Raw genomic sequence first — 27,095 nt, forward strand, 5'->3', positions numbered from 1 at the left:
TAAAAAAGCACAACAACGCTTGGGTCTCCTCAGGAAACTGAGAAGCTTTAATATCGGTCAGCAGACCCTAACTATGTTATCTCGATCAATGATAGAGAGTATTCTCACATATAATATTGTTTCATGGTACGGCAATCTAACATTAAAACAAAAGAACAAACTCTCACAAATAATTAATCAAGCAAATAAGATTACTGGACAAAAACAACAGCCACTTCAGAGCTTGTTCGATCATTTCATGGGTAAAATGGCAATTGCGATTTTTAAAGATAACACACATCCTCTTCACTCTGCTTTTGAATTGCTCCCATCTGGACGTAGACTAAAAATTCCCTTGGCTAGAAAAAATGTCTATAAAAGATCTTTTTTTCCATTGGCAGTGATTATCTTGAATCGTATACAGTGTTTTAATTGAAATGATAGAATGGCTGTTGATATTTTTAATTTTTCTTTCTTACAGTGTTTAATTATAGAATTGTGTTGTTGATGTGTGATGTGATTTCTAAGCAGTGAATGTATGTTACAGTGTCAAAGAAAAATTTCCTCTCTGTGAAAACAGACTGGACAATAAAGTTCAATCCAATCCAATCCAATCCAATCTACTAGTGCATTGATATTAGTACTTACTACATAAAGTATAATTAAAAAATGTACTTGAATTTACTTAAGTATACTTATTTTTTGTAAGGGTACAGACCTTGAAATGCCTTCTGTTTTTGAAAGAAAGACACGGCCACATACTGTAGACAAATCTCTCATCTGAGTGTTTCTTAAAGAAGCGCAACTACTTAGTCTTCATATGGAAAATATTTTTCTTTGATGGAGTGAAAATAGAGAAAGTGACAATAAAATTTACTGTAAGTTTGTTAATAATAACGTCTTGTTTATTGAACTGATGTATAAAAGCAATTTCACAATTGTGCAGTTTGTCCACCATCAAGGGGAGATACAACCATTTGGCTTCTGGAAATACTTTGACAAATGTTCCTGCACAATAATTGATTCTTTCAGACTTGAGAGAACCGAAATACAACTTTTGACATTTCACTTTACTGCAGAGCTTGTTGGCATTTTCTGTAAATCGTAGATATAGTGTCATATTTCTAAACATGTTGTTGTCATCTTAACAGAGCATTACACGATTTTAGTACATTTTTAAATTTTTTAGGGGTGAGTCTACATTATTTTCTGTGGTTATCGACAGCAGGACACAAATGATTCAGTTGTATTGAACCCAGAATATTCCTTCTAAGACTTTTTTCTCTCACTGATCATGTGACACTTTAGAATCCATTTTGTGAAAGGAAGAACATGAACAACATCAGGAAGTAAAAGTTGTTTGTAAGTGTTATGAATCATTTCGAGAACATCACAACAGTTTAGTGCTGCTATCTAGAGACTGAATGGACTTATGAACAGAATCATGTTTTATGTTCTTTGTTGAGGCAGAGGTAGGTTCGAGCCAACACATTTCTGGATTTATTTTCATGCATCATTTAATATTTAATGGTGTGTGTAAATGTCTGTTATAATGTAATGCCACTCTGTTTTTCTTTCTCTTGATAGCCTTCCATACCAAACACCTGTTGATAAAACACAGAAATATAACAGAAACTAAACTATCCTGTAAAAATGCATTATATCCGTTTCTTAGAAAGAATCTCTTTGTTTTGACAGTCATAAATGGAAATAATACATGCAAGTTTCCTCTATTTGCAGTTTCTTAAACCATTGAACTCTTAGTTGTACTGACAAAAGCATCTTTGTTGTCTTTCTACACAGTAAAGGATACTTTCTATTAACTATTTTAATATTTTGTGCATTAGTATACCTAGCAAATAATTCACGATCATACTGAAACTGATAAAGCATAACCAAGACACTGATGTTTTTATTAAATGTTTTATTCTGTGTGTCTAAAAATGTAATTTGTTGTATATTGTGTGTTTCAGTAGTACGTCCGGTAAAATGGGTGGCAAAAATAAACGAAAAAAAAAGGGGGTTCCTGTTCAGACACGTAAAGCAGCGTCTCCAGAACCCAGCTGTGTGTCTATGAAGAGTGATGCGTCCATGGACCCTCCCCCTAAACTCAATGATGGAGCACTGACCTCTGACCCTAAGTGAGTATAATGTGATTTCAAACTTGCAAGGAGACATTAAGATCTAGTGTGGTAAAAAACATTGGTAATTTATGTTAAGTCAGGTTTTTTATAGTGCGCATGGCGCTAATTTTATCATCAGAAGAGTATGCACATACTGTACGTACACTGCCGTATGCACAGGTTGCATATGCGCATTTAATTTTTTTTGCAATAATTAGTTTATCCACAAGGTGCCCTGGGTATAATATTTTGACGTTAGCCAATCGGTTGCCATTTTACTGACAAGCCTTAAAAACTGATCAGTTCAGACAGAGAGTCATAATAAAGGTTAAACATAATTTTTTTTCCATGTATGTTTGGGGTTTTTTTTGTGCAAAAAAACTTTATTAACGTTATAAGTAAACCTCAAGGAACATATTAAAATAATAACAAATTCATGTCATTACCCCTTAAATCATGGATGACAATGACCAGGAACACTAATGCAAATGGAACACTTTGAACCATGTCATAATGTAATTCTGCTGGATTTTTTTTTTTCACCCCTAGTGGGGTTGGATTTCTGTTGTCAACACTTTCCAAGCTTTATTACATTCTGTGTGTCCAGCTGCTGAGCTGAACTCAACCGCACTGGAGAATATGCACATAAATGCAAGCATATAATGCTTATACTTACATAATACTTAAATTGAAGTTAATTTCTGTTTTGTGTGTTTTAATAGCACTGCTTTTAAAGGGAAGCACTGTAAAATGACTCCCTATAAGCAGAGAAAGGAGAGGTTTTTTGTTCAGACACATAAAGCAGCATCTCCAGAACCCAGCTGTGTATCTATGAAGAGTGATGCATCCATGGACCCTCCCCCTAAACTCAATGATGGAGCACTGACCTCTGACCCTGAGTGAGTATCAGTGTGAGCAGTGTGTCTGCAGTCTGTACTTCATTCAGTTTATACATACATCATTTTATACATACATACATACATACAAGCTAGTAGGTCAGGGAGCCCAATCATATTCCTGGAGATCTACCTTCCTGCAAAGTTTCAACCCTGATCCATCACAACTGAAGGAGCTAATTAAGTTAATTACAGACAAGTGTGTTGGATCAGGGTTGAATCTGAAACCTGAAGGTAGGTCGATCTCCAGGAAAAGGATTGGGCACCCCTGTAGTAGGTCATATGCTAACATAACATAAAGTAACGTGTATTTGCAAAATATGACATTTACTTTTATTGATCCAATAAGCAGCCTTCAAATTTGTAAACAATAGGTGTGAAAATTTATATTTCATGATGTAGTCTAATCATGAAATATAACAATTATTTTATGTAAATTATATATTTTTAGGAACTATATTTTAAGGAGCAAAAAATAAATACTAATATAGCAAACTGGAAAATTTGACATGTTTTTCATTTATTGTTTTTGTGTTGAAACTTGGCATGCCCGAATGACAGGGCAATGCACATTGCAAAGTTCACTGTTGTAGTTTTTCAGGTAAAACAAGCTCAATTAGTGTGAGTACAAATAAACCTGAAGGCCCTAATTTAATGATCTAAGCACATGGTCTAAAGCGCACGGCGCAAGTGCACTTAGAGCTTGTCCGAATCCATTATTGCTAGTTTAACTACGGGAAAAATATTTGGCACGCCTGGTGCATGGTCTAAAAGGGTTGTCCCTATTCTCTTAACCCTTTCGAGCGTGAGTTTAAAATATTCTAACTGTCCCCCCAGAGTGAGTTTTTTTAAGGCGACCGTTATTTTAGAACGTTTGCCTTTAATGTTTCCATAGCGACGCGTCATGCGTGTCACGAGCGCTGAGCGCAGCCACAATAACACTGTATGACAGGTGGATCGCTATTATTTTGTTTTTCCTTGTTTATTTAAAATATTCACAAACTTGCTTACCATGTTATCAACTATCTGATATTCCGATCCTCAAATATGTGTAAGTGAGTGTGTTTTGTCGTTTAAAAGCCTTTATAAATGATCTTTATCTTGATCTATAATGCGAGATGGGCGCCGCCATCTTAGTTTGCCCCGCAGTTCGCAGAGTCCTGTCAGTCGGATTTACAGCAGGTGAATTCATCATTTTCTCCCAAAATATATGCAAGTACGTGGCTGGTGAACTGGAAGAATAATAGAGTAAACTTTGTAGTTACTTGGGCCCATTATGTGTATCTGATATGAATAAATGTCAGCAAATTGTAAACGAATGGATTGTTATTGCTCCTTCCACTGATGTCTGACATCAGTTTGTATTTTATAAACTCTAAATATATTGTTTTAATGGTGCTTATGCCTATTTAAATGTCTGAAACCTTAAAAGAAACGTTATGTGGCTGAAAACACTGCATAGCTGCAATATATGACAAGAGCTGCGCGCGTCCGTCTCACAGCCAAAGCGCGAAAGCGCAGTTTGAATCTGGCAGTTATGTGACGTCGCTGAGCGTTCGAAATCCCATATGTGGGACCGTACGCCCAGGGGCACAGAAATAAAAATCCCATATGTGGGACCGTACCGCTCAAAGGGTTAATGAGTAATGGGTGTGTTTTGGGCATAACATGCAATAAACCAATAAGAGTCTCATCTCCCGTTCCCTTTAAAAGCCAGTTGTGCTCGAGCCATGGCGGATTCGCTATGTACATGGCGAAATTTGCAGCAGAAAAACTGGAACACTTCTCTAGAGAGGAAAAGGATCTGCTCGTGCGCACGAGCAGACCATCTACGGGACAAAAAACCCTTGCGTCACGCCTGGCGCCGCATTGAGCTGGGTGTATGATAGGGCCCTTGATTTGCTGGATCAAGTGTGTTTTATTAGGATTGAAGCTAAACAACCCTGGCCCTACAGGAACTGAGTTTTGCACCCGTGGTTTAGATTATATAACTGCGCATGTGAACACACTCATTGGATGTAATACAATTGGTGTAATCATGGTGGTCATTTGTGCTACATTTAGGCTAAGTTGTAACTTGCACACAGCTGGTGCAAATGTCCCTGGTCAATATCAGCATCTTTAGATACAGTATCTGTATGATAACCATAACAGCAAGCTGCAGACATATTCTATCTGAAAGTTTTTTTTTTTATGGTTTTTTTTTTATTCATATTGTATCTGTTTAACTGACACTTCTGTCTAAGTGTGGGATCGAGGACTGTCACTAACGATTATTTTGGTAATCGAGTAATCGGTTGATTATTTTAACGATTAATCAGGTAATCAGATAATTTTTTGGTGATAATAAAAATAGACCTGTGTGAACAAAAGGTGAAGAATAGCCTTTAAAATAACTTAAAATACTAATAATAACGAGGCAATATTATTTGGTTCAAATAAAGAATCAAAAGCAAGTAATAATATGGATTTATTGAACAACACTGTTAAAATACATAATGTAATATACATAATATAAACAATCAACTTATGTACATTACGCATAATAACAAATGAATGCAGAGGGCGCCGACAGCCTGCTGATTGTTGTTGTTGTTACACTTTATAGCATGAAGTCCTTGTTTAATATTGGCCAAACAACATTTAATTCAAATGTCCACTTAATCTTTAATATTTGTCCACTTCTTTACGATAGAAATGTTACAGCGAGTGTTTAAACTTTTATTTTGAAATTGTGATGAACAACAATTTGCATATTTAGAAGCATATTGATTTATTCGCCTGTGTTGGCCTTAGATTAGACATTACAACTCTGGTGAAATGGCACACGTTGATCAGATCCCCTCAAAATACATTAACCGTGTGACAGAAATTCAGGAATATAGTCTTATTTCATCTCTCTCTTCCTGCAGAGTGAAGAGAGATGATGTTATCAGATCAGTGACGCCCCGTCTGACCTGCACTGACTCCGACTGTCAGACCCTGATCTGGCAGAGAGTCAGAGACCAGCACAAAACCAGCATGATGAACAAGTATGAGAACTTATATGAGGGAATTAAACTAGAAGAGAATCAAGCCCTCCTGAACAGGATCTACACACAGCTCTACATCATAGAGGGAGAGAGTGAAGGGGTAAATGAAGAACATGAGGTTTTACAGATGGAGAAAACAGCCCGAACACAAGACACTCCAATCTACTGCAATGACATCTTTAAACCTTTGCATGAATCAGGCTGGGAGAAAAAAGTCAAAATCAAGACTGTTCTTACTAAAGGCATCGCTGGAATTGGAAAAACCGTCTCTGTGCAGAAGTTCATTATGGACTGGTCCGAGGGTAAAGCCAATCAGGATGTGGATTTCATGTTTGTGCTTCCATTTCGAGAGCTGAACTTGATTAAAGATCACAAGTACAGTCTTCACAGACTTCTGCTGGACTTTTATCCTGAACTTCAAGATTTGGACTCAAACATTTATGAGGAGTGTAAGGTTGTGTTCATCTTTGATGGTCTAGATGAAAGCAGAATTACACTGATGTTTTCAGGCAATTTGAAAATTTGTGATGTGAATAAGTCTTCAGAAGTAGGTTTTTTGATGTCAGACCTTATCAGTGGAGATTTGCTTCCCTCTGCTCTCATCTGGATCACCTCCAGACCAGCAGCAGCCAATCAGATCCCTTCAAAATACATCAACCGTGTGACAGAAATTCAGGGATTCAATGAGGCACAGAAGGAGGAATATTTCAGGAAGAGAATCAGTGATGAGCATCAAGCCAGCAGAATCATCTCACACATTAGAAGATCAAGAAGCCTCCACATCATGTGTCACATACCAGTCTTCTGCTGGATCTCAGCCACTGTGCTTCAAAACCTCTTGAAGCAAGATGACAGTGCAGAAATCCCTCAAACTCTGACTGAAATGTACATCCACTTCCTGCTGACTCAGGTCAACATGAGGAATCAGAAGTATGATGAGAAAGATCCAGAGAAAGTCCTGCAATCCAACAGAGATGTGATTGTGAAACTTGCTGAACTGGCTTTCAAACAGCTGATGAAGGGCAATGTGATGTTCTATGAGCAGGACCTGATTGAGAGCGGCATAGACGTCACTGATGCCTCAGTGTATTCTGGGATTTGCACTGAGATCTTTAAGGAGGAATCTGTGATTCATCAGAGGAAAGTCTACTGCTTCATTACATCTGAGCTTTCAGGAGTTTCTAGCTGCTTTCTTTGTGTTTTACTGCCATGTAGTTAAGGATAACAAATCACTGAAGTTATTTCTGAAAAAAGAATATAAAAAGTACATTCAGAAAAACTCTCTGTATGAGCTACTAGAAGCAGCAGTTAACGAATCTTTAAGCAGTATAACTGGACAACTGGATCTTTTTCCTGCGGTTCCTGTTGGGCGTCTCACTGGAAGTCCAATCAGAGACTCCTTACAGGATCTACTGACACACACAGTGAACAGCTCAGAGACCATTCAGAAAAACCACACAGTACATTAAAAAATACAATCAAGGGTGATCGAACATCTCTCAGCTGACAAATGCATTAATCTGTTCCTCTGTCTGCTGGAAACTAATGATCAGACTCTCTACAGAGAGATTCAGGAGTTTGTGAAATCAGAGGATCACTCAGTTAATGAACTCTCTCCATCTCACTGCTCAACAATAGCCTACATGCTTCAGATATCAGAGGAAGTGCTGGATGAGTTTGATCTGAAGAAATACAACACATCAGATGAGGGTAGAAGGAGACTGATACCAGCTGTGCTGCACTGCAGAAAAGCTCTGTGAGTATTAATTTATGTGATTGTAAATTAAGCTGTGTGTTAAGATGTGTCTGTTTTGTTGATACACAGTAACATTGTAATACCTCCATTAAATCATGACACTGTTTTGTTTGAAATGACTATTGTAACACAGTTCGTATGCACGGGAAGAAGGAGGCGGGAACCGGTGAACGTTAAACACATAACTTTAATATAAAATAAAAAAATGCCGGCAGTTCCTCACGGACAACTGCCGGCCACACAAACATAACAAAACATAAAATAAAATCCAGGCCTGGTCCTCTCTCATCCTTCACTGTCGTCGCTCCTCCTTTTATGCTTCCGGAGCTCCTTTGTGAGAGATTCGAGGCCGGTGCAACGCGCAGCTGATGTTCATTATCACTCGCATCACCGGCCTTGCGCAGTTCCCTCACGGCTCTCACCTGCCCTGCTTGTCACAACTATAATTTAAAAGGAAATCAGAAGCTGTTGGAAGAGGACAAAACCATTTTAGTGCAAACAAGAATCCAGAAAACATGAATAGTGCCAGTGCAGCAAACGACAGAGACAGTGTTAAACTGTGAAGATGAATGATCAGGAGTGAAATGATAAAGTACTTTATTGGTTTATGTACAAGAACAATGACTGTCATTCTTATATGTGTTAATCTCTTATAGTTTTGTCAAAAGTACCAACCACGATACCAAGTTGGTACTGAAATTTAAAAAATATGATGTTTTGGGCAATTTTGAGCAGATTCGTAAACACCTCTGTTTGGCCTTTGTTGACACACTTATCAGATATGTCTGTGATTGGCTACAATGATCAATGCATGGAAGCGTTTGAAAGCACATGAAAGTGTTTGAATTTGAAAGCGGGAGCGATTGAAAGCAGTCAAATCCTGGTCCGGGCTGGACTCTAAGCTCATCTGAGTTGCCAGCATCCTCCTCAGACCAACCAAATGAAACCAGGCCCCTTGTACCAAAAGAGGGGCGCTGGTGAATTTTCATGCTGTGGGGAGTCACTCGGGAACTGGGCCAATGTGTCCCGTTTGCTCAGCCTCACGAATCTGCTTCTTCCTCCTAAGATCGTGAGAGGAGGGGGAAGGGAACTAGAGAGAACAAGGGGTGGGATTCAATCAGGCTTCAGTATTTTCGGAGAAAGGGATTTCTCCATAGCATCAGCTAATGACGCAATGTTGAGAGACTGTTATCGAAAGGTAACAATATTTTAATCCACCATCTCCTCTTTGAAACATATTTCATCCTCTATTATAGACTTGCTGACTGTAATCTCACTGGTCAGTTTTGTGAAAGTTTGTCTTCATCTCTACAATCATCAAACTCCTTACTGAGAGAGCTGGACCTGAGTAATAATGACCTGTGGGATTCAGGGGTGAAGCCTCTGTCTGATGGACTGAAGAGTTCTCATTGTCAACTCAATATACTCAGGTAAGAAAAACAGATAATGGTTCACGTTGTTATGAAATTTAAGATGCCTTCTGCTCTGGTCCTAGGGGCGTCAAATTTAATATGGACATTAGGGACATGTCCCTACCAAAACCCAGCAACTACTGAATAATCCCTAGCAATAATTTCTCAATTAAATTGAAAAGTGAAAATTAATGAAATGTGTCTTACAGCATTACATTTCGATCTGCTCAGATTGCATCAAAGATTTCTTTTTACCTTTCTTTGTTGATAAAGAGTAACATAGTAATACCTCCATCAAATCATGACACTGTTTTGTTTGAAATTACTATAATTTAAAAGGAAATCAGCAGCTGTTGGAAAAGGACAAAACTGTTTTAGTGCAAACAAGAATCCAGAAAACATGAATAGTGCCAGTGCAGCAAAAGACAGAGACAGTGTTGAACTGTGAAGATGAATGATCAGGAATGAAATGATAAAGGACTTTACTGGTTTATGCACAAGAACAATGACTGTCATTCTTATATGTGTTAATCTCTTATAGTGTTGTCAAAAGTACCAACCACGATACCAAGTTGGTAATGAAATTTTTTTTTTAAAAATGATGTTTTGGGCAAAGTTGAACGGATTCGTAAACACCTCTGTTTGGCCTTTGTGTTGACACGCTCATCCGATATGTCTGTGATTGGCTACAATGATCAACACATGGGAGCGTTTGAAAGCACATGGAAGTGTTTGAATTTGAAAGCAGGAGCATTTGAAAGCAGGACCGTCCTCTGATATAGTAGATGCTCGCTTTCAAAAGCTCCCTTGTGTATCTGTTTAAGCGCTCAGTGAAGAGCATTACTGATGTCTATTTACAACATGTTTTGGAAGCGTTGATCATTGTAGCCAATCACAGACATATCTGATGAGTGCATCAACACAAAGGCCAATCAAAGGTGTTTACAAATCCGCTCAATAGCGCTCAAAGTGTCATCTTTTTAAAATTTCAGTACTGACTTGGTATCATAGTCGGTACTTTTGATAACACTAATCTCTTATTTCATTTAAACATTTTACTGCACTGTAGAATGTAGAACTGATGTAGAATCAGTTGCTTTGGAATATAAATCAAAGTGTTTCGGTCATGTGATTTCAGCAAACAGCTTTACCTTTGTCAAATATGACTAACTGATTTTGAGTCAGTTTTATAATAACCTTACAGTATCAGACTAATTTAACCCTCTGGGGTCTGAGGATTTTTGGGGCCCTGGAGAAGTTTTGACATGCCCTGACATTTGTGCTTTTTTCAGTTGTTCATAAACATATTAATGGAAAAAGTGTCATTACACTGTATTCAGCACAAACTAGGATACAATAATATGTGAGGAACATGTATGTACATGTTTGTGTTTTTGAAGGAATAACGTTTATGCGTGGTTATTGAAAAAACAAAAAACTTAAGTCACTGAAATAAGGCCAAAAAAAGTATATTAAATCTGTGTTCATAAGACTTCTAGGTATTGGAGGTTGTAGACTAGAGTTTTTGCTTCAGAATGAAGTAAAAATTATCCTTCCTACTCCTTCATATAAAACAATAGAGAGATTTAAATTTTCTAAGACACTTTTGGTCAAGAAACACAGTATGCGAGGAGGCGTGAATCCTCATGTATAATGGGTGATTCTCACCTGAGAAGACAAAAGAATTGAATAATAATGACCTGAAATGACTTGCATATTAATGAGGCCTTTCAGTCAGGTAGGCTGTGAAAAAACCCTCTGTGATCATGCTAATAACAGGATTAAAGTCCACTCAGGACAAAAAAAACATGATTTTTGTGATCTCATGCATGCACGTATTATTGCACATGATATGAAGAAAATTTTGTATAGGCCTATGTTAAATTACACTACCAGTCAAAAGATTGAACACATTGCCATTATAATGTTTTTAAAAGAAGTCTCAAGTCTCTAACCAAATAATGGTTTTCTATTTTAATATACTTTCAGATATAATGTATTTCTGTGATGCAAAGCGTCTGAACATTCCTACCTCTAGGGCATTTCATATAGGCTACTATATTTGTTATATTATAGAGCCTAAATGTTGATGTGCAGTTGACAAACTATACATCATTAAAATGATCTAAGACTCAAGCTTCACATTTTGACTCTTAAAATCTTATATTGACCATAATTTCTTAATATGCTTAAAAGCATACACATTTGGAGAAATATTGATGGATTCTCATATGTTTATATCAATTTTCTATACAGAGATAATATTTATTATTCTATATTTATTGTCATTACTATGAGTGCTGGATACTGTGTTTTCATCATTCATACTTGCAGCCGGAGGGCGCTCTGCCCCTTTTGTCCACAAATGCCTCAGTAAAAGAAGAGGAATATCATGTGACAATCAAGGAACTAACAGAGGCAAGAGATCGCTAAATATGGCTATTCAAAACACTTTGAAGACAATAAATACACGATTGAGACGATGTATGCATGTATTGCCTCTGAATTTGCGTCTGAATAGCGCTGGCTCCGTGGGCGTGGCCGCATTAGCGGATAATGAGCTGAATCACAGACTTCTGACATGGCTCTCTTTTCATACAGATTACATAAACACAGAAGGTTTGTTTTCGATTTGACTTACATGTTTTAAAACCTGACATCTTAACGTTTTTTTAGACATAAGTGTAATTTTTTTGTCATTAGTATTCACTAAGTTACAGTTCATTTTCTAAGAACTATCAGATTGGACTTTGTTCAGAGGGAGAGGAGAGATCACGCATCATGTTAGTTTTCTTTATTTTACAAAAAGCACAACATTTTGTTTTTACTCTGAGTGTACACAAATGAAAGAAGATATTCCACAGATTAAAATGGTGTATAACTCTTAATTGTATGTGCAACATTGACGGAGTATTTTGACTCTCTTTCACACTGATAAGAAAAAACCACGGTGGTATCGCCGGCGATACCTTCAGACCTCAGAGTGTTAAACATACTTGAGCTGATTGTCAGTCAATATTTAGAGTTCACCTCCTGATGAAAAATAGAGTATTAGTCATGTGATCAATATGTGATCAATACCATGGGCACAAAACCGATGTTTCGGTTACTAATGTAACCAGTTACGAAGATCTCCACTGCGCATTTTTGTCAGTACGCTCTCTAAGCTGACTCATCTTTGAACCAGAGTAGCTTGCCCTGGAAGACTGGAAGGACTGCCATCATGTGGAGGGCGGATCCTGCCTGGCCGACCGCTGTATAAGCCCTCGTCACCAGGGCAGAAGAGGCTCTGCTGGGCTTAGAGGAATAGGTGGCATGTGTAATAAATAAGTAAATAAATTAATAAATGAAAGTAATGGAGCAGTGGCCAAATAAGTCAGCAGGACACCGAGGATTTTTCTGAATGACTGTGGGGCTGCAGGCTGTAGACACGTCAATGCCGTTTATGTTCGGGTCCAGTCAGGTTTGAAAATAGGCTAAATGCTGTCGGGTCGGACTTGGGTCTAATTTTATTGGGTCTGTCTTGGGTTTGCTTTTTCTTTTAAAAAATTATTTATGCTTGTCTGCTTCGGGTAAGAAGTGATTCGGGTCGAGTACAGATTTTAGGACCCGAGAAGACCTCTAGTTCATATCCCTTCTGGTCCATGCCATCAACAGAGGTAAGGTTGGAAGAAACGTGAACTGAGTAGCGGGCGTACTATGACTTAATGAGCTCATCATGTACCTTCAGAAAGAATGGGGCTGGCCTCTGGCAGGGGGGTTCGTTGGCGGCACCCCGGCTGCAGGAACCATTCATCGAGTTGGCTGGGGGCGGGCTTCAGAAAGAATGGGAGCTCACTGTGTCCCGTTTGCTCAGCCTCGCGAATCTGCTTCTTCCTCCTAAGCTCGTGAGAGGAGGGGGAAGAGAACTAGAGAGAACAAGGGGTGGGGATACAATCAGGCTTCAGTATTTTCAGAGAAAGGGATTTCCCCATAGCATCAGCTAATGACGCAATGTTGAGAGACCGTTATCGAAAGGTAACAATATTTTAATCCACCATCTCCTCTTTGATACATATCTCATCCTCTATTATAGACTTGCTAACTGTAATCTCACTGGTCAGTTTTGTGAAAGTTTGTCTTCATCTCTACAATCACCAAACTCCTTACTGAAAGAGCTGGACCTGAGTAATAATGACCTGTGTGATTCAGGGGTGAAGCTTCTGTCTGATGGACTGAAGAGTTCTCATTGTCAACTCAATATACTCAGGTAAGAAAAACAGATAATGGTTCATGTTGTTATGAAATTTAAGATGCCTTCTGCTCTGGTCCTAGGGGCGTCAAATTTAACATGGACACTAGGGACATGTCCCTACCCAGCAACTACTGAATAATCCCTAGCAATAATTTCCCAATTAAATTGAAAATTGAAAATTAATGAAATGTGTCTTACAGCATTACATTTCGATCTGCTCAGATTGCATCAAAGATTTCTTTTTTCCTTTCTTTTTTGTTCAGTGTGTGTTCACTGACATTCTGCACTCAGACCTGCACATTCATGACTGTTCTCATCATAAACAAGTGTAGATACGATGTATTGTAAGAGATTCATTGTGCAGTGTAGTCACCTTAATAGATCATAAAGGGAGTTTTTTTGTGACTGACTTAAGTCATTAACTGTTTCAGTGATGAGACCTTTCTTTACTCACTGTCTGTATAATTCCCAATTTGAATAACAGTTTTTTTTTTTCATGGGACTAAGTTAACCATTGTGACTTGTCTTGATTTACTAATGCGTAAAACGGCAATAAACTAATTCATAAATGTTTCTCAGCTTGTTTTGTCTGTGTATGGTGTGCTGTTTCCCCACACAAAAACATTTGAATGTATTCTATTAATCCACATTAATAGTCATGAGTACAATATCAAGAGCAATAATTGACAATATTGATTTTTGTCATAGTCTTGTGGCCTTAAACTGTAAGGATTATAACATGCTTGCTCTGACCTACATCTGTCCCACTGTCACCCCTTAAACCCGAAATGTATCAGTACACCCACCCACAAAAAAATCATGATCAAATGACTAAGCAACCACTGAATTGAATAACAAAAATTAGGTATCATTTTACATCATTTTCTGTGTACATAAACAAATGCCATGTCACATGTAAATCATGTAGCTTCTGTTCCACCTTTGTAGTGTAAAGATCGCTGCTTTGATAATTTTCCTCGTATCCAAATAAATTAAACTAAATTGCCCAATCTTCCTTTTTACTTTCCAAGACACTGGTAATATATATTTGTCTGTGTGTGTTTGTGTGTGTGCGCTTGTGTGTGTTTGTAGATTATCTGGCTGTATGGTGACAGAGAAAGGCTGTTGTTATCTGGCTTCAGCTCTGAGTTCAAACCCCTCACACCTGAGAGAGCTGGATCTGAGCTACAATCACCCAGGAAAATTATTATTCAAGCTGGTCTCTGATCCAAACTACAGACTGGACAAACTCAAGTATGTTCAACACTAACAATCATCCTGTCATGTGTGTTTGGACATGTTTGTGCTATAAACACATATGACAATATATCCCTGCATAAATCACATATATTCAATGAAATTAAAGGATGTAGACACAAATAATCTATGTAAAGGTGAGTGTGTAGCGTAATGCTTGAGGATCTTATTCAGTGATAGAGGCTGTGAATCAGGAACCACATCAAATGCTGAAGGACAGACAGAAGATCCAAAGGATCTTCATCAGAAGAGACACCAGCCTGAGTTTGGAGATATAGTTCACTAATTTTAAGATATCTTAAGATAAGAAACTAAAGATATCTTAATTTTAAGATGTCTTAAGATATACGATAACTTTGTGTGATGATCAGACAAAAATTTAAGTCATTCACGTGTTCCTTATTGAGCTCAGTTCAGAATTTTCATGTTTGCAATTTAAAAATGTGTCTAAATTTGGTCTGTTTTTTGATAAATTAAACATGAGCGTTTAGATGAGAAAATCATTTTCAATTTAATATTTCATTTTTATAAAAGAAAAAAAAAGTATATAAATTGACTGTGACATTTTGTTTTTATAGTGTGGATCATGGAGGAATAATCAGAATTACAGCAGGACTGCATAAATGTTAGTTACACACACACACACACACACACACCTTGATCATTGTTGTTTTGTTTTGTTATAAATGTTAGAATCTCTCCTCTTGTGTTCAGATGCATGTGATCTCACACTGGATTTAAACACAGCAAACACTCATCTCGCTCTGTCTGAGAGGAACAGAAAGGTGACACATGTGGAAGAGGAGCAGTCATATCCTGATCATCCAGAGAGATTTGATGAGTTGCCTCAGGTTCTGTGTAGAGAGAGTCTGTCTGGACGCTGTTACTGGGAGGCTGAATGGAGCGGGTGGGCTGATATATCAATGATGTATAAAGGAATCAGCAGGAGAGGAAAGAGTGATGACTGTTGGTTTGGATACAATGAAAAGTCCTGGAGTCTGAACTGTATAAAAAACAGTTTTACTGTCAGACACAATAATAAGAGCACAGATATATCTGTCCCTTCACATCTCTCTAACAGAGTAGGAGTGTATCTGGACTGGCTGGCCGGCACTCTGTCCTTCTACAGCATCTCTGAAACGCACACACTCACACACTTACACACACTCAACAGCAAATTCACTGAACCCCTCTATGCTGGATTTGGGGTTTATTTTAGTGGTTCAGTGTCTCTGTGTGAGAAACAACAGAGACGCACAGTGAAGTAAAAGAAACACACTCATATTATGTCTCTCTTTAACACACACAGCTGTAAACTCATTCTCTCTCATTCTTATCTTAATTGTAATGTGTATATAGAAACACACACAAATTCACTTTGGTCTTAATGAGACACTCCACAGACTTCTATGGTGTTTTTTTAAAGGCATTTGAATGTGGCTCAACAGGAGTTTTGTCTTTGAGTCTCAGAGTGCCACCTGGAGGAAGATTTAGATTCTTGCTCACAGGAAACAGTTTTTAGCAAGCGCTCGCTCTGTTACAACTGAGGGTCAGGTCAGAGCTCATCTTCTAACACAGTTCTTAACTAGGGGTGTAACGATAGCCTCATGTCACAATTTGATACATATCATGATACTGAACTCACGATACATTATTATTGCGATACTCGAAGACATATGGTAAATGGTTAACAAAAAAAACTTACTGTTGATTAAAATGCTAAATTTGGTATTACATTGGGGGTGGAAATGAATAGGCTTGGACTTGGCACTGGTAACCCAATGCACAGGACAGTGGTGACACCAGAATAAAAATATTCATGATTCTAATGCTGAAACACGATGAATATGTTTGCACTCTGTCACTGACAAGATATATTTAAAATAATGTAGGCCACTCTTTACATTTGGCATTATCAGGACCTTCAAATATTTCCCCATTGCATTATAATACACTATATTCAACATTATATATGTTGGTTTAATGTAGTACTGAAACAAACTCAAAAAAATTTTCTCACACAGTAATTTTAATTTTGGGTAAACTATACACAATACAGATTGTCACTATCCACAATACGATATTGTTGCATTTTTGTATCACGATATATTGTGACACAATATATTGTTACATCCCTATTCATTTCAGTTGTTGAAGACTGTGGAGCTTATCTTACACTCCGTGTGGAAGGATGACATCTCTTCCTGATCACTCATTCTCTACTGTGTCTTACAATCACAGTCAAACTGATTGTTCAATTACTGTAGATACAATATTACAGGACAAAGTCAATGCAACAAAGTAGAGACACAGCTGTGGAGATTCTTTCTTCTGTCAGGACATAATAGTATTTTGTTACTAGATACATGTGTGTATTTTTTTTTCTTAACCTAAATATATATTTGAATCTATATGAAGTATTAAGTTATGATCTGAGAGCACATGGTTTATAATAGAGGAGACTGTTTGGGTCTAGTTCTCACACTTAGTCTAGTTCAGGGATTGGTCTGGGGGGGCCACAAGGGAGTGCTAGGGGGTCAGTGGAAAAAAAAAAAAGTAAAACAGTGCAGTGGAAAAAAAAAAAAAATTAATGATAAATAAATAAGATAACCCTCTTATTGCATTTGGTTAGTTTTGACCCGGAAGCAGCTAAAAATTTCTTAAATATACATAGATTTTAGTACAGCAAAAACACTTTGCTGCAATTGTTATGTAATGAAATGGATTATGTTACATCCAGAAATGTATTCTTTATTGTATCGGGCCATCAGAAGAGCTGTGTTTTCTTGCATTTGTGTTTTTGTGTGCTTTTTCTGTGTTTGGCTCCTCCAACTCAATCCATCTGGCAGGCAGCTGATTGCCCCCAGTTGTACCTGCTCAGCAGTCAAGAGTGAAGGAGCATAAGAGCAGACAAGAAACTGCCAGAGATTGAGAAACTTTCTCTTAAGAGCTTTTTCCTAACATTCTTGTTGTTGAATGTGATAGCTGCTTAATTTTGTACTTTTTGGTATTGTATTGTTTTTATTGATTGTTGTGTGTGTACAACATTTACACTTGTTGTAGTTTACATGTGGAGGTTAATGTTACCATTCTATTCTATTCTTCTTTTATTCTTGCTGCTGTTAATATCAAGCTTATTAGCTACATTAACGGTTGTTTATTTGGTTGTTTATATGGAAGCTGTAGGGATGTAGGCACCATTTTTGTTCTCTGTTCTCCAGGAAGGGGGGTACAATTCTGTTATTGATTTTTCTATTCTTTGGTAGTATAGTTAGAGGTTTTACTCCCACAGACAGAACGCTTTTTGTTTGTTATTTTGGGCTTGCCCCCTCCTGAAGCCGTTGTTTCACTTTTAAGTTGTTCTTTTTAAATACCTTGTTTTTGTTCCATGAGTTGTAAATAAAAAAAAATCTTGCATGTAATTTGTTTTGTTTGTTGGAGACTCGCAGAAGTAACAATTAAGGCTATCAGAATATATTCAGCTGCCTTTTAAAATTTTAGGATGGGGTCCCTCATATGAAAATGATCATATTTTGGTGTCCATAAAAGTTAGTTTTTTTTAAAGGTGCCCTAGAACTTTAAAAAAAAAGATGTAATATAAGTCTAAGGTGTCCCCTGAATGTGTCTGTGAAGTTTCAGCTCAAAATACCCCATAGATTTTTTTTAATTCATTTTTTTAACTGCCTATTTTGGGGCATCATTATAAATGAGCCGATTCAGGGCTACTGGCCCTTTAATTCTCGTGCTCCATGCCCACGGAGCTCGCGCTTGCCTTGAATAGTGCATAAACAAAGTTCAAACAGCTAAATTTGAACTTTGTTTATGCAAATGGAAATTTACAAAGTGTTCGTCATGCATGCGGCATGCATGCGTCGGATTATGTGAGTATTGTATACCGTTATATTGTTTACATTTGATTCTGAATGAATTTGAGGCTGTGCTCCGTGGCTAACGGCTAATGCTACACTGTTGGAGAGATTTATAAAGAATGAAGCTGTGTTTATGCATTATACAGACTGCAAGTGTTTAAAAATGAAAATAGCGACGTCTCTTGTCTCCGTGAATACAGTAAGAAACGATGGTAACTTTAACCACATTTAACAGTACATTAGCAACATGCTAACAAAACATTTAGAAAGACAATTTACAAATATCACTAAAAATATCATGATATCATGGATCATGTCAGTTATTATCGCTCCATCTGCCATTTTTCACTATTGTTCTTGCTTGCTTACCTAGTCTGATGATTCAGCTGTGCACATCCAGACGTTACTGGCTGCCCTTGTCTAATGCCTTTCATAATGTTGGGAACATGGGTTGGCATATGCAAATATTGGGGTGTACACCCCGACTGTTACGTAACAGTCGATGTTACGTTGAGATTCGCCTGTTCTTCGCAGGTCTTTTAAACAAATGAGATCTATATAAGGAGGAAACAATGGAGTTTGAGACTCACTGTATGTCATTTCCATGTACTGAACTCTTGTTATTTGACTATGCCAAGATAAATTAAATTTTTCATTCGAGGGCACCTTTAAGAAACAATTAAAAAAAAAAAAAAACACTTCTACGGTTGCTGTCAAGGAACAGTTGCTGTTTGTTCATCACAGCGAGGGTAGATATATTTGAACTGATGTGATGAAAACAAGGCTGTGAAGGAAAGGAATATACCTTTTAGAGTTTTTGTTTAGTAAAAGGTTTGTTTTCAATGTTCTGTTGATTGACACAAAGGTAAACAACAGCACGACCCATTGCACAGTATGTCTGTCCCTCACAGCCTCCTTTTCACATCAAATTAAATATGCCATTTACTGTCCATAGTGGGGCATGTCATCACATTATATGGAGCAAGTTATCACAGTGGGAATCTGCTATTTATTTACAGATTTCAGAAGAATGCCTTTATGTTTTTAGAATATTAAAAATACTGTCTAAAATATAAGGGGCCACCTTTATTCTCTAGTTCTTTAAAGCTAAAAAAACACACACACACTGATTTGAAGATCAAAAAATGATTAAACTGTTCTTGTCAAAAGCCCAAGAACCATTTACTGCGCCAATTTACTGTATTTGTATTATAGATGTTTTGATGAGCATCGCTCAATGGATCTGGGGCAGAAATCATGACTTTCTCCACAAAATGAAAGGTGCGAACCTGCTGTTCACTGGCAATTCAGTGTGAATAATATATGGACTCATTTCAGGTTGTGATCCGTCAGATAAATCAGTACCCTCTGCTCCTCAGTTTTTTTCTCAGTGCTGAGAAAAGAGAAAAGACATTGACCTCATAATTTCTCTGGATTTTAGTGATGATGATCCTTTCAAGGTATTAGATGCATATATGACTGTCTCTATATAATGTATACTCGATAATGTATACAAAAACTAATTTAAAGGAATAGATCCCCTAAAAATGTAAATTCCATCATTATTTACCCTCGTGTCGTTTCAAACCCACATGACTTTCTTCAGTGGAGATCTTGCTGCTCGTGACATTCATAGTGACCAGCAGAGGTCGCACTAACCTAAAATGTACAGGATTTAAAAACACTGAATCTGATAGAAAATTACAAATGCTGTGTATCATTTAAACGGATAAAATCAAGAATGAAAACCATTTACACATAGTTTTAACATCTTTATGTGGTATTCTGGATACCCTGGTATTGTGTACCCTTTGTTATATATGGGATTTACTGTATAAAACATAATTATTACTGTGTAGTGGTGTTTAAATCTTTTAAATGAGCTAATATGTGAATATAGGATAAAAGCCTTAAATTAAATTGGTTCATCACATAAAGCAATCGAGTCTCTTCATAAAATTTGGACTAAACCACTCCATTCATGTGGATTAGTTTTATGATCTTTATGAGCTTTTTGAAGCGTCAAAGTGGTAGTTGTTTAGCAGTCTATGGAGGGACAGAAAGCTCTCAGATTTCATTAAAAATATCTTTGGTTGTGTTCTGAAGATGCTGGTATCTTGTCAAATGCATGAGATCACACACTACATGCCATGTTCTATAGTAAAAACAATTCATGAAAGCTTGATCCCTCTTCTGCTATATCCAATATTGCATACATTAATTAATTGTTTTATTATTTCTAAATGACTCTTTATATCCCACATATATTTGTATGCAGGTTATTTTATCTTACTTTAAACTTTCACTTGAACTGGCTGTGAGAACTTTTTTCTTACATTAGAAGATGAGCTTGCGTTACAAACGAGGAGTTGGGATATTTAATGAGCAGTTAGAAGTAGCATGTCTGACCCCCACTCAGTCCAAAAGAGATTTAAAAACCCAACCGTTCATTCATATCAAACATGGCATATAAACTCAATGGATCTACAGTTACCCACTGCCACAAAATCGATAAAGCTGGAACAGAAAGTACTTGGCCAGTGCTGAAAGGTTTGAATTATGCTGCTAGTCCTCGGCCAGATCACAAGTGTAAGTTATCTGTAAAGAGTTCACTGAGCCAATTTCCATATAATAACTAGAGGCTAAAGGAGCATCTGCAGCTCACTGTGGTCTGCATCTGGGACTGTGAGGACGAATATGCCATTATCGTTCTGGACAGGACAGATGCTTCCGATATGTCATCAGGTGACATCCCGCTAGTTCTCGACACTGGTTCAAGTTTTTCACTGTTTGCTCCTTTTGGCTGTGCCAAGGACTGACAAAGTAAGGCAGTCACCCTTAAAGGGATAGTTCACCCCAAAAAATGAACATTTTGTCATCATTTACTAACTCTCATGTAGCTGCAAACCTGTTTGACTTTAAAAGAATTTTGAAGAATGTTGAGCTCCAAACAACATTGGACCATACAGACTTTTATTGTATTGTTTCATTTTATAAAATATCTTCTTTTGTGTTTCACATGAGAAAGAATGATTCTGATTGGTCAATAGCTGCATTTTATTCACGATAAAACACGGCTATGACCGCTTCACCCAAAGGTTCGGTGTATCACTACACAACACCTTTAGCAACCACTCTTAGCAACGTAAACTGTATGTTCTCAAATGATATTGTTCATTGAAGCTTACTGTATTATGTAGAAGAGTATTGTGAGAAAGAGATCGAGTGATCGAGTTTATTACCTGCATTCAGATTTTGCATTTTCCTTCAGGTCAGTCCTATGTTCATAATAAAAAATCTGTTTAAATGTTCTATGTATTATCTTGTCCTTTTAACAGTTGAGGGGTTTTCCCATGACTGACAGTCACTAGTCAAAGCATTTGTCAGTTGCATCTTGTTCTGTGTTCACAACAATTCAGTCTTTTCAATGTAAAAGTCTTCGTTACTGACTGACACACTCATAAAGACAGTCTTTGCTGCCATCTAATGGTGTAATAATGTAACTTCTGTTGCTGTTCAAGGTCAGAGACAATTTTTTCCGGCGGAATTAAGGAAGGCTTTTAGTAGGCCTATCTCAATGATGCTAACTCACACATCTATTAAAAATCACCTTGGAATTAGTTGGACAAACAATAGTAAAATGCAGTATTTGTTTATACATTTTTACATGTAACTCAAGTGTCCAAATATGTTTGGGGGTCTCTGAACGCTACCAGTTAAAACTTTGAACACACACTGAAACATAAATTGTGTTCAAAGTGTTAAATGTAGTGTATATTTTATGTTAATACTTGTGATGGAAAATGAATTTTAAATAATAATGAATAACTTTTTATTGCTAATATGCAGAAGTCTCCCTGCTAACCTCTTTAAATTCTGGGTGTGTCCCTTATCTGCATTATAGTTCAAAATTCCCTTCCTCAAACACTGCACTGCCCCTCTATCATTTGGCCTCCTGCTGATTTATTGCTTCACATTAAAATCTGTGACACAGTTTTTGTCTCAGCTGAGCAATTGGCCGCTTAAGCAGCTCTGCTAATTGATCCTGTAAGACTTGTAAATCATGCTGGTGTTCCTCTTTTCTGTCTCTCTCAGCCTGTGGATTAATCTCATTAAGAACTGCATTATACTCACCAAGGCGCATTACAACGCACTTTTGCAGCTTACAAGGGACTCTACCTCCATGGAAAAACTCAATTGAATTCTGCAGAGGGCCAGTCAGAGACTACATTCCTGGGAAAAAAAAAAAAAAAATGGCCAAGCCAAAAATTTTAATCACAAATCACTGGTCAGGAAATTAGCTATAATAATTGCACAAATATTGTACACTTAGCAAGGAACAGCCTTCTCTTTGTTTGTTTTTTAAGTGTTTAAGCCATGTGGGTAAACTTGCAGACAGCTTTTTTATAGGAAGAAGAGTCAGTGTTGTTCCAATCAATGTTAATGGCTTCAAAGAGTTCGAGTAGTTGAAAAATGTCTCCCAGTTAGTTGGAGTTTAGCGTCAGACCAAATATTTATTGTAGGGTTCAAATCTTGACTCTGTCCAGGCCAAAACATGAGCCTGATGTGGGAAGCAAGCCATTCTTCAATAATCTCCTCTACTCCAAAGCATTAAATGACTTTTCACATTGAAGTAGCTCACCAATACCAGCAGCTAAAAAGCCTTCTCACACAATGACACTCTTCCTCCATGATTCTCTGTGGTAATATATTTCTCAGCAGATTTTCAAAGACACTGCTCTGGAGCATCACCATGCAACTCGTGTTTCATTGCGATTCATCACTCCACACACAACTTCCCATATTCTGCCAAAAACTTCATTCTGTCTTTGATGTTTTTCTGAGACAGCAATGGATTTTTAAGTAGTGCATTTGCTTACATTTGACTAATTTCCTGACCATTAATTTGTGTTTGAGACAATTTAAAGGATTAGTTCACTTTAGAATTCAAATTTCCTGATAATTTACTCACCCCCATGTCATCCAAGATGTTTATGTCTTTCTTTCTTCAGTCGAAAAGAAATTAAGGTTTTTGAGGAAAACATTCCAGGATTTTTCTCCATATAGTGGACTTCACTGGGGTTCAATGGGTTGAAGGTCCAAACTGCAGTTTCAGTGCAGCTTCAAAGGGCTCTACATGATCCCAGACGAGGAATAAGCATCTTGTCTAATGAAACGATCGGCCATTTTCTAAAAAAAAAAAAAAAAAAAAAAAAAATTTATATACTTTTTAACCACAAATGCTCGTCTTGCACTAGCTCTCCGATGTGCCACGCATGACGTTATCACATTGGAAAGGTCACGTGTGACGTAGGCGGAAGTACCAATCCAGTGTCTACAAACAGTTTTTTGCCCTATCGCGGTACTTCCTCCTACGTCACGTGTGACCTTTCCAATGTGATTATGTAATGCGTGGGGCATCGCAGAACAAGGCAAGACGAGCATTTGTAGTTAAAAAGTATATACATTCGTATTTTTTAGGAAATTACTGATCGTTTCGCTAAACAAGACCATTAATCCTCGTGTAGAGTCCTTTGAAGCTGCGCTGAAACTACAAATTGAACCTTCATCCCGTTGAACCCCAGTGAAGTCCACTATATGGAGAAAAATCCTGGAATGTTTTCCTCAAAAACCTTACTTTCTTTTCGACTGAAGAAAGAAAGACATAAACATCTTGAATGACATGGGGGTGAGTAAATTATCAGGAAATTTAAATTCTGAAGTGAACTAATCCTATAAAAGCTTAGTGTTTAGCCATTTTTTACCCAAAGTAGTGTATGTAAAATAATATTTGAAATTTTGCAGTGATCTTATATTAAAATACAATATGGCTACACTGTAGTAGTATCATATTTAAAGAATGTTAAACACTGGGGTCCAAACAACACTGGACCCCATTGACAAGAATAGACTATAAGAGTAAATAACACTGATATGGTTTTCCAAACTCAGAAAATAGCATACAAATATATGTAAACTTTAATCATCGCCTGGAATAACAGTTTTAAAGTATTGCGTATATGAAAGGATGGTTTTAATATAGTCAATATAAGTCCATGACATGCAACGTAAACAAAAAAAATCACTGAGTACACCATTAAAGGTGCCCTAGAACTTCTTTTTAAAAGATGTAATATAAGTCTAAGGTGTCCCCTGAATGTGTCTGTGATGTTTCAGCTCAAAATACCCCATAGATTTTTTTTAATTCATTTTTTTAACTGCCTATTTTGGGGTATCATTAACTATGCACTGATATATAGGTTGCGGCCCCTTTAATTCTCGTGCTCCCTGCCCCCGGAGTTCGCGCTTGCCTTGAACAGCATAAACACAGTTCACACAGCTAATATAACCCTCAAAATGGATCTTTACAAGATGTTCGTCATGCATGCTGCATACATACATCAGATCATGCGAGTATTGTATTTATTTGGATGTTTACATTTGATTCTGAATGAGTTTGAGGCTGTGCTCCATGGCTAAAGCTAACATTACACACTGTTGGAGAGATTTATAAAGAATGAAGTTGTGTTTATGAATTATACAGACTGCAAGTGTTTAAAAATGAAAATAGCGACGTCTCTCTTGTCTCTGTGAATACAGTAATAAACGATGGTAACTTTAACCACATTTAACAGTACATTAGCAACATGCTAACGAAACATTTAGAAAGACAATTCACAAATATCACTAAAATATCATGTTATCATGGATCATGTCAGTTATTATTGCTCCATCTGCCATTTTTCGCTATTGTTCTTGCTTGCTTACCTAGTCTGATGATTCAGCTGTGCACATCCAGATGTTAATACTGGCTGCCCTTGTCTAATGCCTTGAACGTGGGCTGGCATATGCAAATACTGGGGCGTACACCCCGACTGTTACGTAACAGTCGGTGTTATGTTGAGATTCGCCTGTTCTTCGGAGGTCTTTTAAACAAATGAGATTTATATAAGAAGGAGGAAACAATGGAGTTTGAGACTCACTGTATGTCATTTCCATGTACTGAACTCTTGTTATTCAACTATGCCAATATAAATTCAATATTTAATTCTAGGGCACCTTTAAGAAATAAATGATTAAAAAAAGGACAATTATGAAATAATCATCATACTTAATTGCTCAATTAATTTCCACAGAGTTATCAGTCATATAATGGCTCAAATACGTTTTAACCCTTGCAATGGTAATTGGATAAGTGTCTCCTGAGCCTCAGATTTATTGGATCTCTGTCTTTGTTGATGAAGTAAACTATCTGTATGCCCCTTCTGATCTAATGAGGAATCCATCACAAAGGCCGACTGAGACTCCTCTCTAGCTTATTATATGAAGGAGTTCTGCTGTTCTTCGATCACCAGACTCAAGTCCTAAAACAAGCCCATTGATCAGCTGGTGTTATGTTCTCTGTGATTCATCAGCCTCAAGGGGTGCGTTCTACTAGTATTGCATTAGTAAGCAGAGTTCCTCTTATTTTCTACACATTTGTGAATCCTCAATACACTTTCGTCTGAAAAGTAAAAGCCTCAATGAGGTTCATGTAGTGTCTATATTATTCATCACAGAAGTGATAATGAACATGTCTGCCCATATATCCCTGAGAAAAAAAGTTATTTCAGTCATAACACAGCAAGATATTTCAGTTGTGACTCAAAAAGATCAATATTTCAAATCTATGTGCTATTGCTTTGCTCCATGCTGTGAGCTCAAAAATGTAAATCATGAAACCACCAGGGTACATTTGATTATGATGAAGTGTAGTTTTGCTGTCACCAGTGTCATCATTTTATTAGACTGCATGTAACTGCGTGATAGAAAATTCCCCTGCAAGACCCTCTAAAATAAAAGCCCCATATACAACTCGGTTAAACCCAGGAGATCTGGTTTCAAAATCTAGTAGCATTTGTATATGTGTATGATGAATATTCAGAGGCACATCCTTTGTTTATGTTGTGATACAGTGGTTATATCTAACGGTTTGTTTCAATAGCGATCAAGTGAGAGCTGTTTGCCTCTAACAGGCTGCATTAGGACAGATCTCCAAAATCCTTTTGCCGCAGTTCAAGGCACGACTCTTTCCAAAACTCAGGCAACCAGCAAATTGAATTCTCCAAACAACTGAAGTGAGAGAGCTGTAGTTCTTTGTATGTAAGGTTCTCATTTAAGCCATCGGTTCTTAGTGAAATACTTGATCAGGGATATAAAGTGGTTTTGCAGAGGCTACCCAGTGATTACTGACAGAGCAGGGTAAGATGTGCCATGTTTTAGTTGTCTTCCAAGGAGATTGATCAATAACAGAAACAGAAATTCAGAAAATCATTCTCCTGTGTGCAAGTTCCGTCTCTGCTGGCTTGTCTGTGCTTTGCTTTGATGTTTTAGTACAGTATGCTGTAGTGCACTGCTGTTCAGTGTCTGGATTTCAGGTGATGGATTTCAGTAGGGATTTCACTATATGCTGGACATTTGTCCTCAGTTAAGCAGCCACGGCCAGTATAACACACTTCTGTGCACTTCTGTATGGCACACACATTCTCTGCCTCTCA

The 27,095-nt window shown here is 37.3% G+C and overlaps 2 protein-coding genes across 3 annotated transcripts in view; both read left to right on the plus strand.

Annotated features, from left to right (window-relative positions):
- The first annotated feature begins 1,299 nt into the window (after nt 1–1,299).
- Nucleotides 1,300–27,095, plus strand: part of LOC125269060 (NACHT, LRR and PYD domains-containing protein 3-like) — a 42,488-nt gene continuing 16,692 nt past the window's right edge. The window contains exons 1-3 of one of the 2 annotated variants that reach the window (XM_048191786.1): nt 1,300–1,451; nt 1,953–2,120; nt 2,825–2,881. In XM_048191786.1, coding sequence (XP_048047743.1) covers nt 1,969–2,120; nt 2,825–2,881 — 209 coding nt within the window. In that variant the 5' untranslated portion in view covers nt 1,300–1,451; nt 1,953–1,968. The remainder of the gene's footprint in view (nt 1,452–1,952; nt 2,121–2,824; nt 2,882–27,095) is intronic. The other variant, XM_048191787.1, reaches the window with a different exon arrangement.
- LOC125269333 (NACHT, LRR and PYD domains-containing protein 12-like) lies at nt 7,674–18,111 on the plus strand. Its single transcript, XM_048192238.1, has 7 exons — nt 7,674–7,786; nt 9,043–9,216; nt 12,929–13,085; nt 13,194–13,447; nt 14,525–14,686; nt 15,268–15,314; nt 15,404–18,111. Exons 1-7 carry the CDS (start codon nt 7,674–7,676, stop codon nt 15,955–15,957), a joined length of 1,461 nt encoding a protein of 486 aa, XP_048048195.1. The 3' UTR covers nt 15,958–18,111.

Source organism: Megalobrama amblycephala, linkage group LG5 (genome assembly GCF_018812025.1).
Source record: "Megalobrama amblycephala isolate DHTTF-2021 linkage group LG5, ASM1881202v1, whole genome shotgun sequence".
NCBI lineage: Eukaryota > Metazoa > Chordata > Actinopteri > Cypriniformes > Xenocyprididae > Megalobrama > Megalobrama amblycephala.

Coding starts and splice junctions, on each gene's coding strand:
- LOC125269333 (XM_048192238.1), top strand. CDS start 7,674: ATGCTTCAGATATCAGAGGAAGTGCTGGATGAGTTTGATCTGAAGAAA. Junction 7,787..9,042: donor CTGCACTGCAGAAAAGCTCT/GTGAGTATTAAT, acceptor CCTCTATTATAG/ACTTGCTGACTGTAATCTCA. Junction 15,315..15,403: donor TACAGCAGGACTGCATAAAT/GTTAGTTACACA, acceptor TCTTGTGTTCAG/ATGCATGTGATCTCACACTG.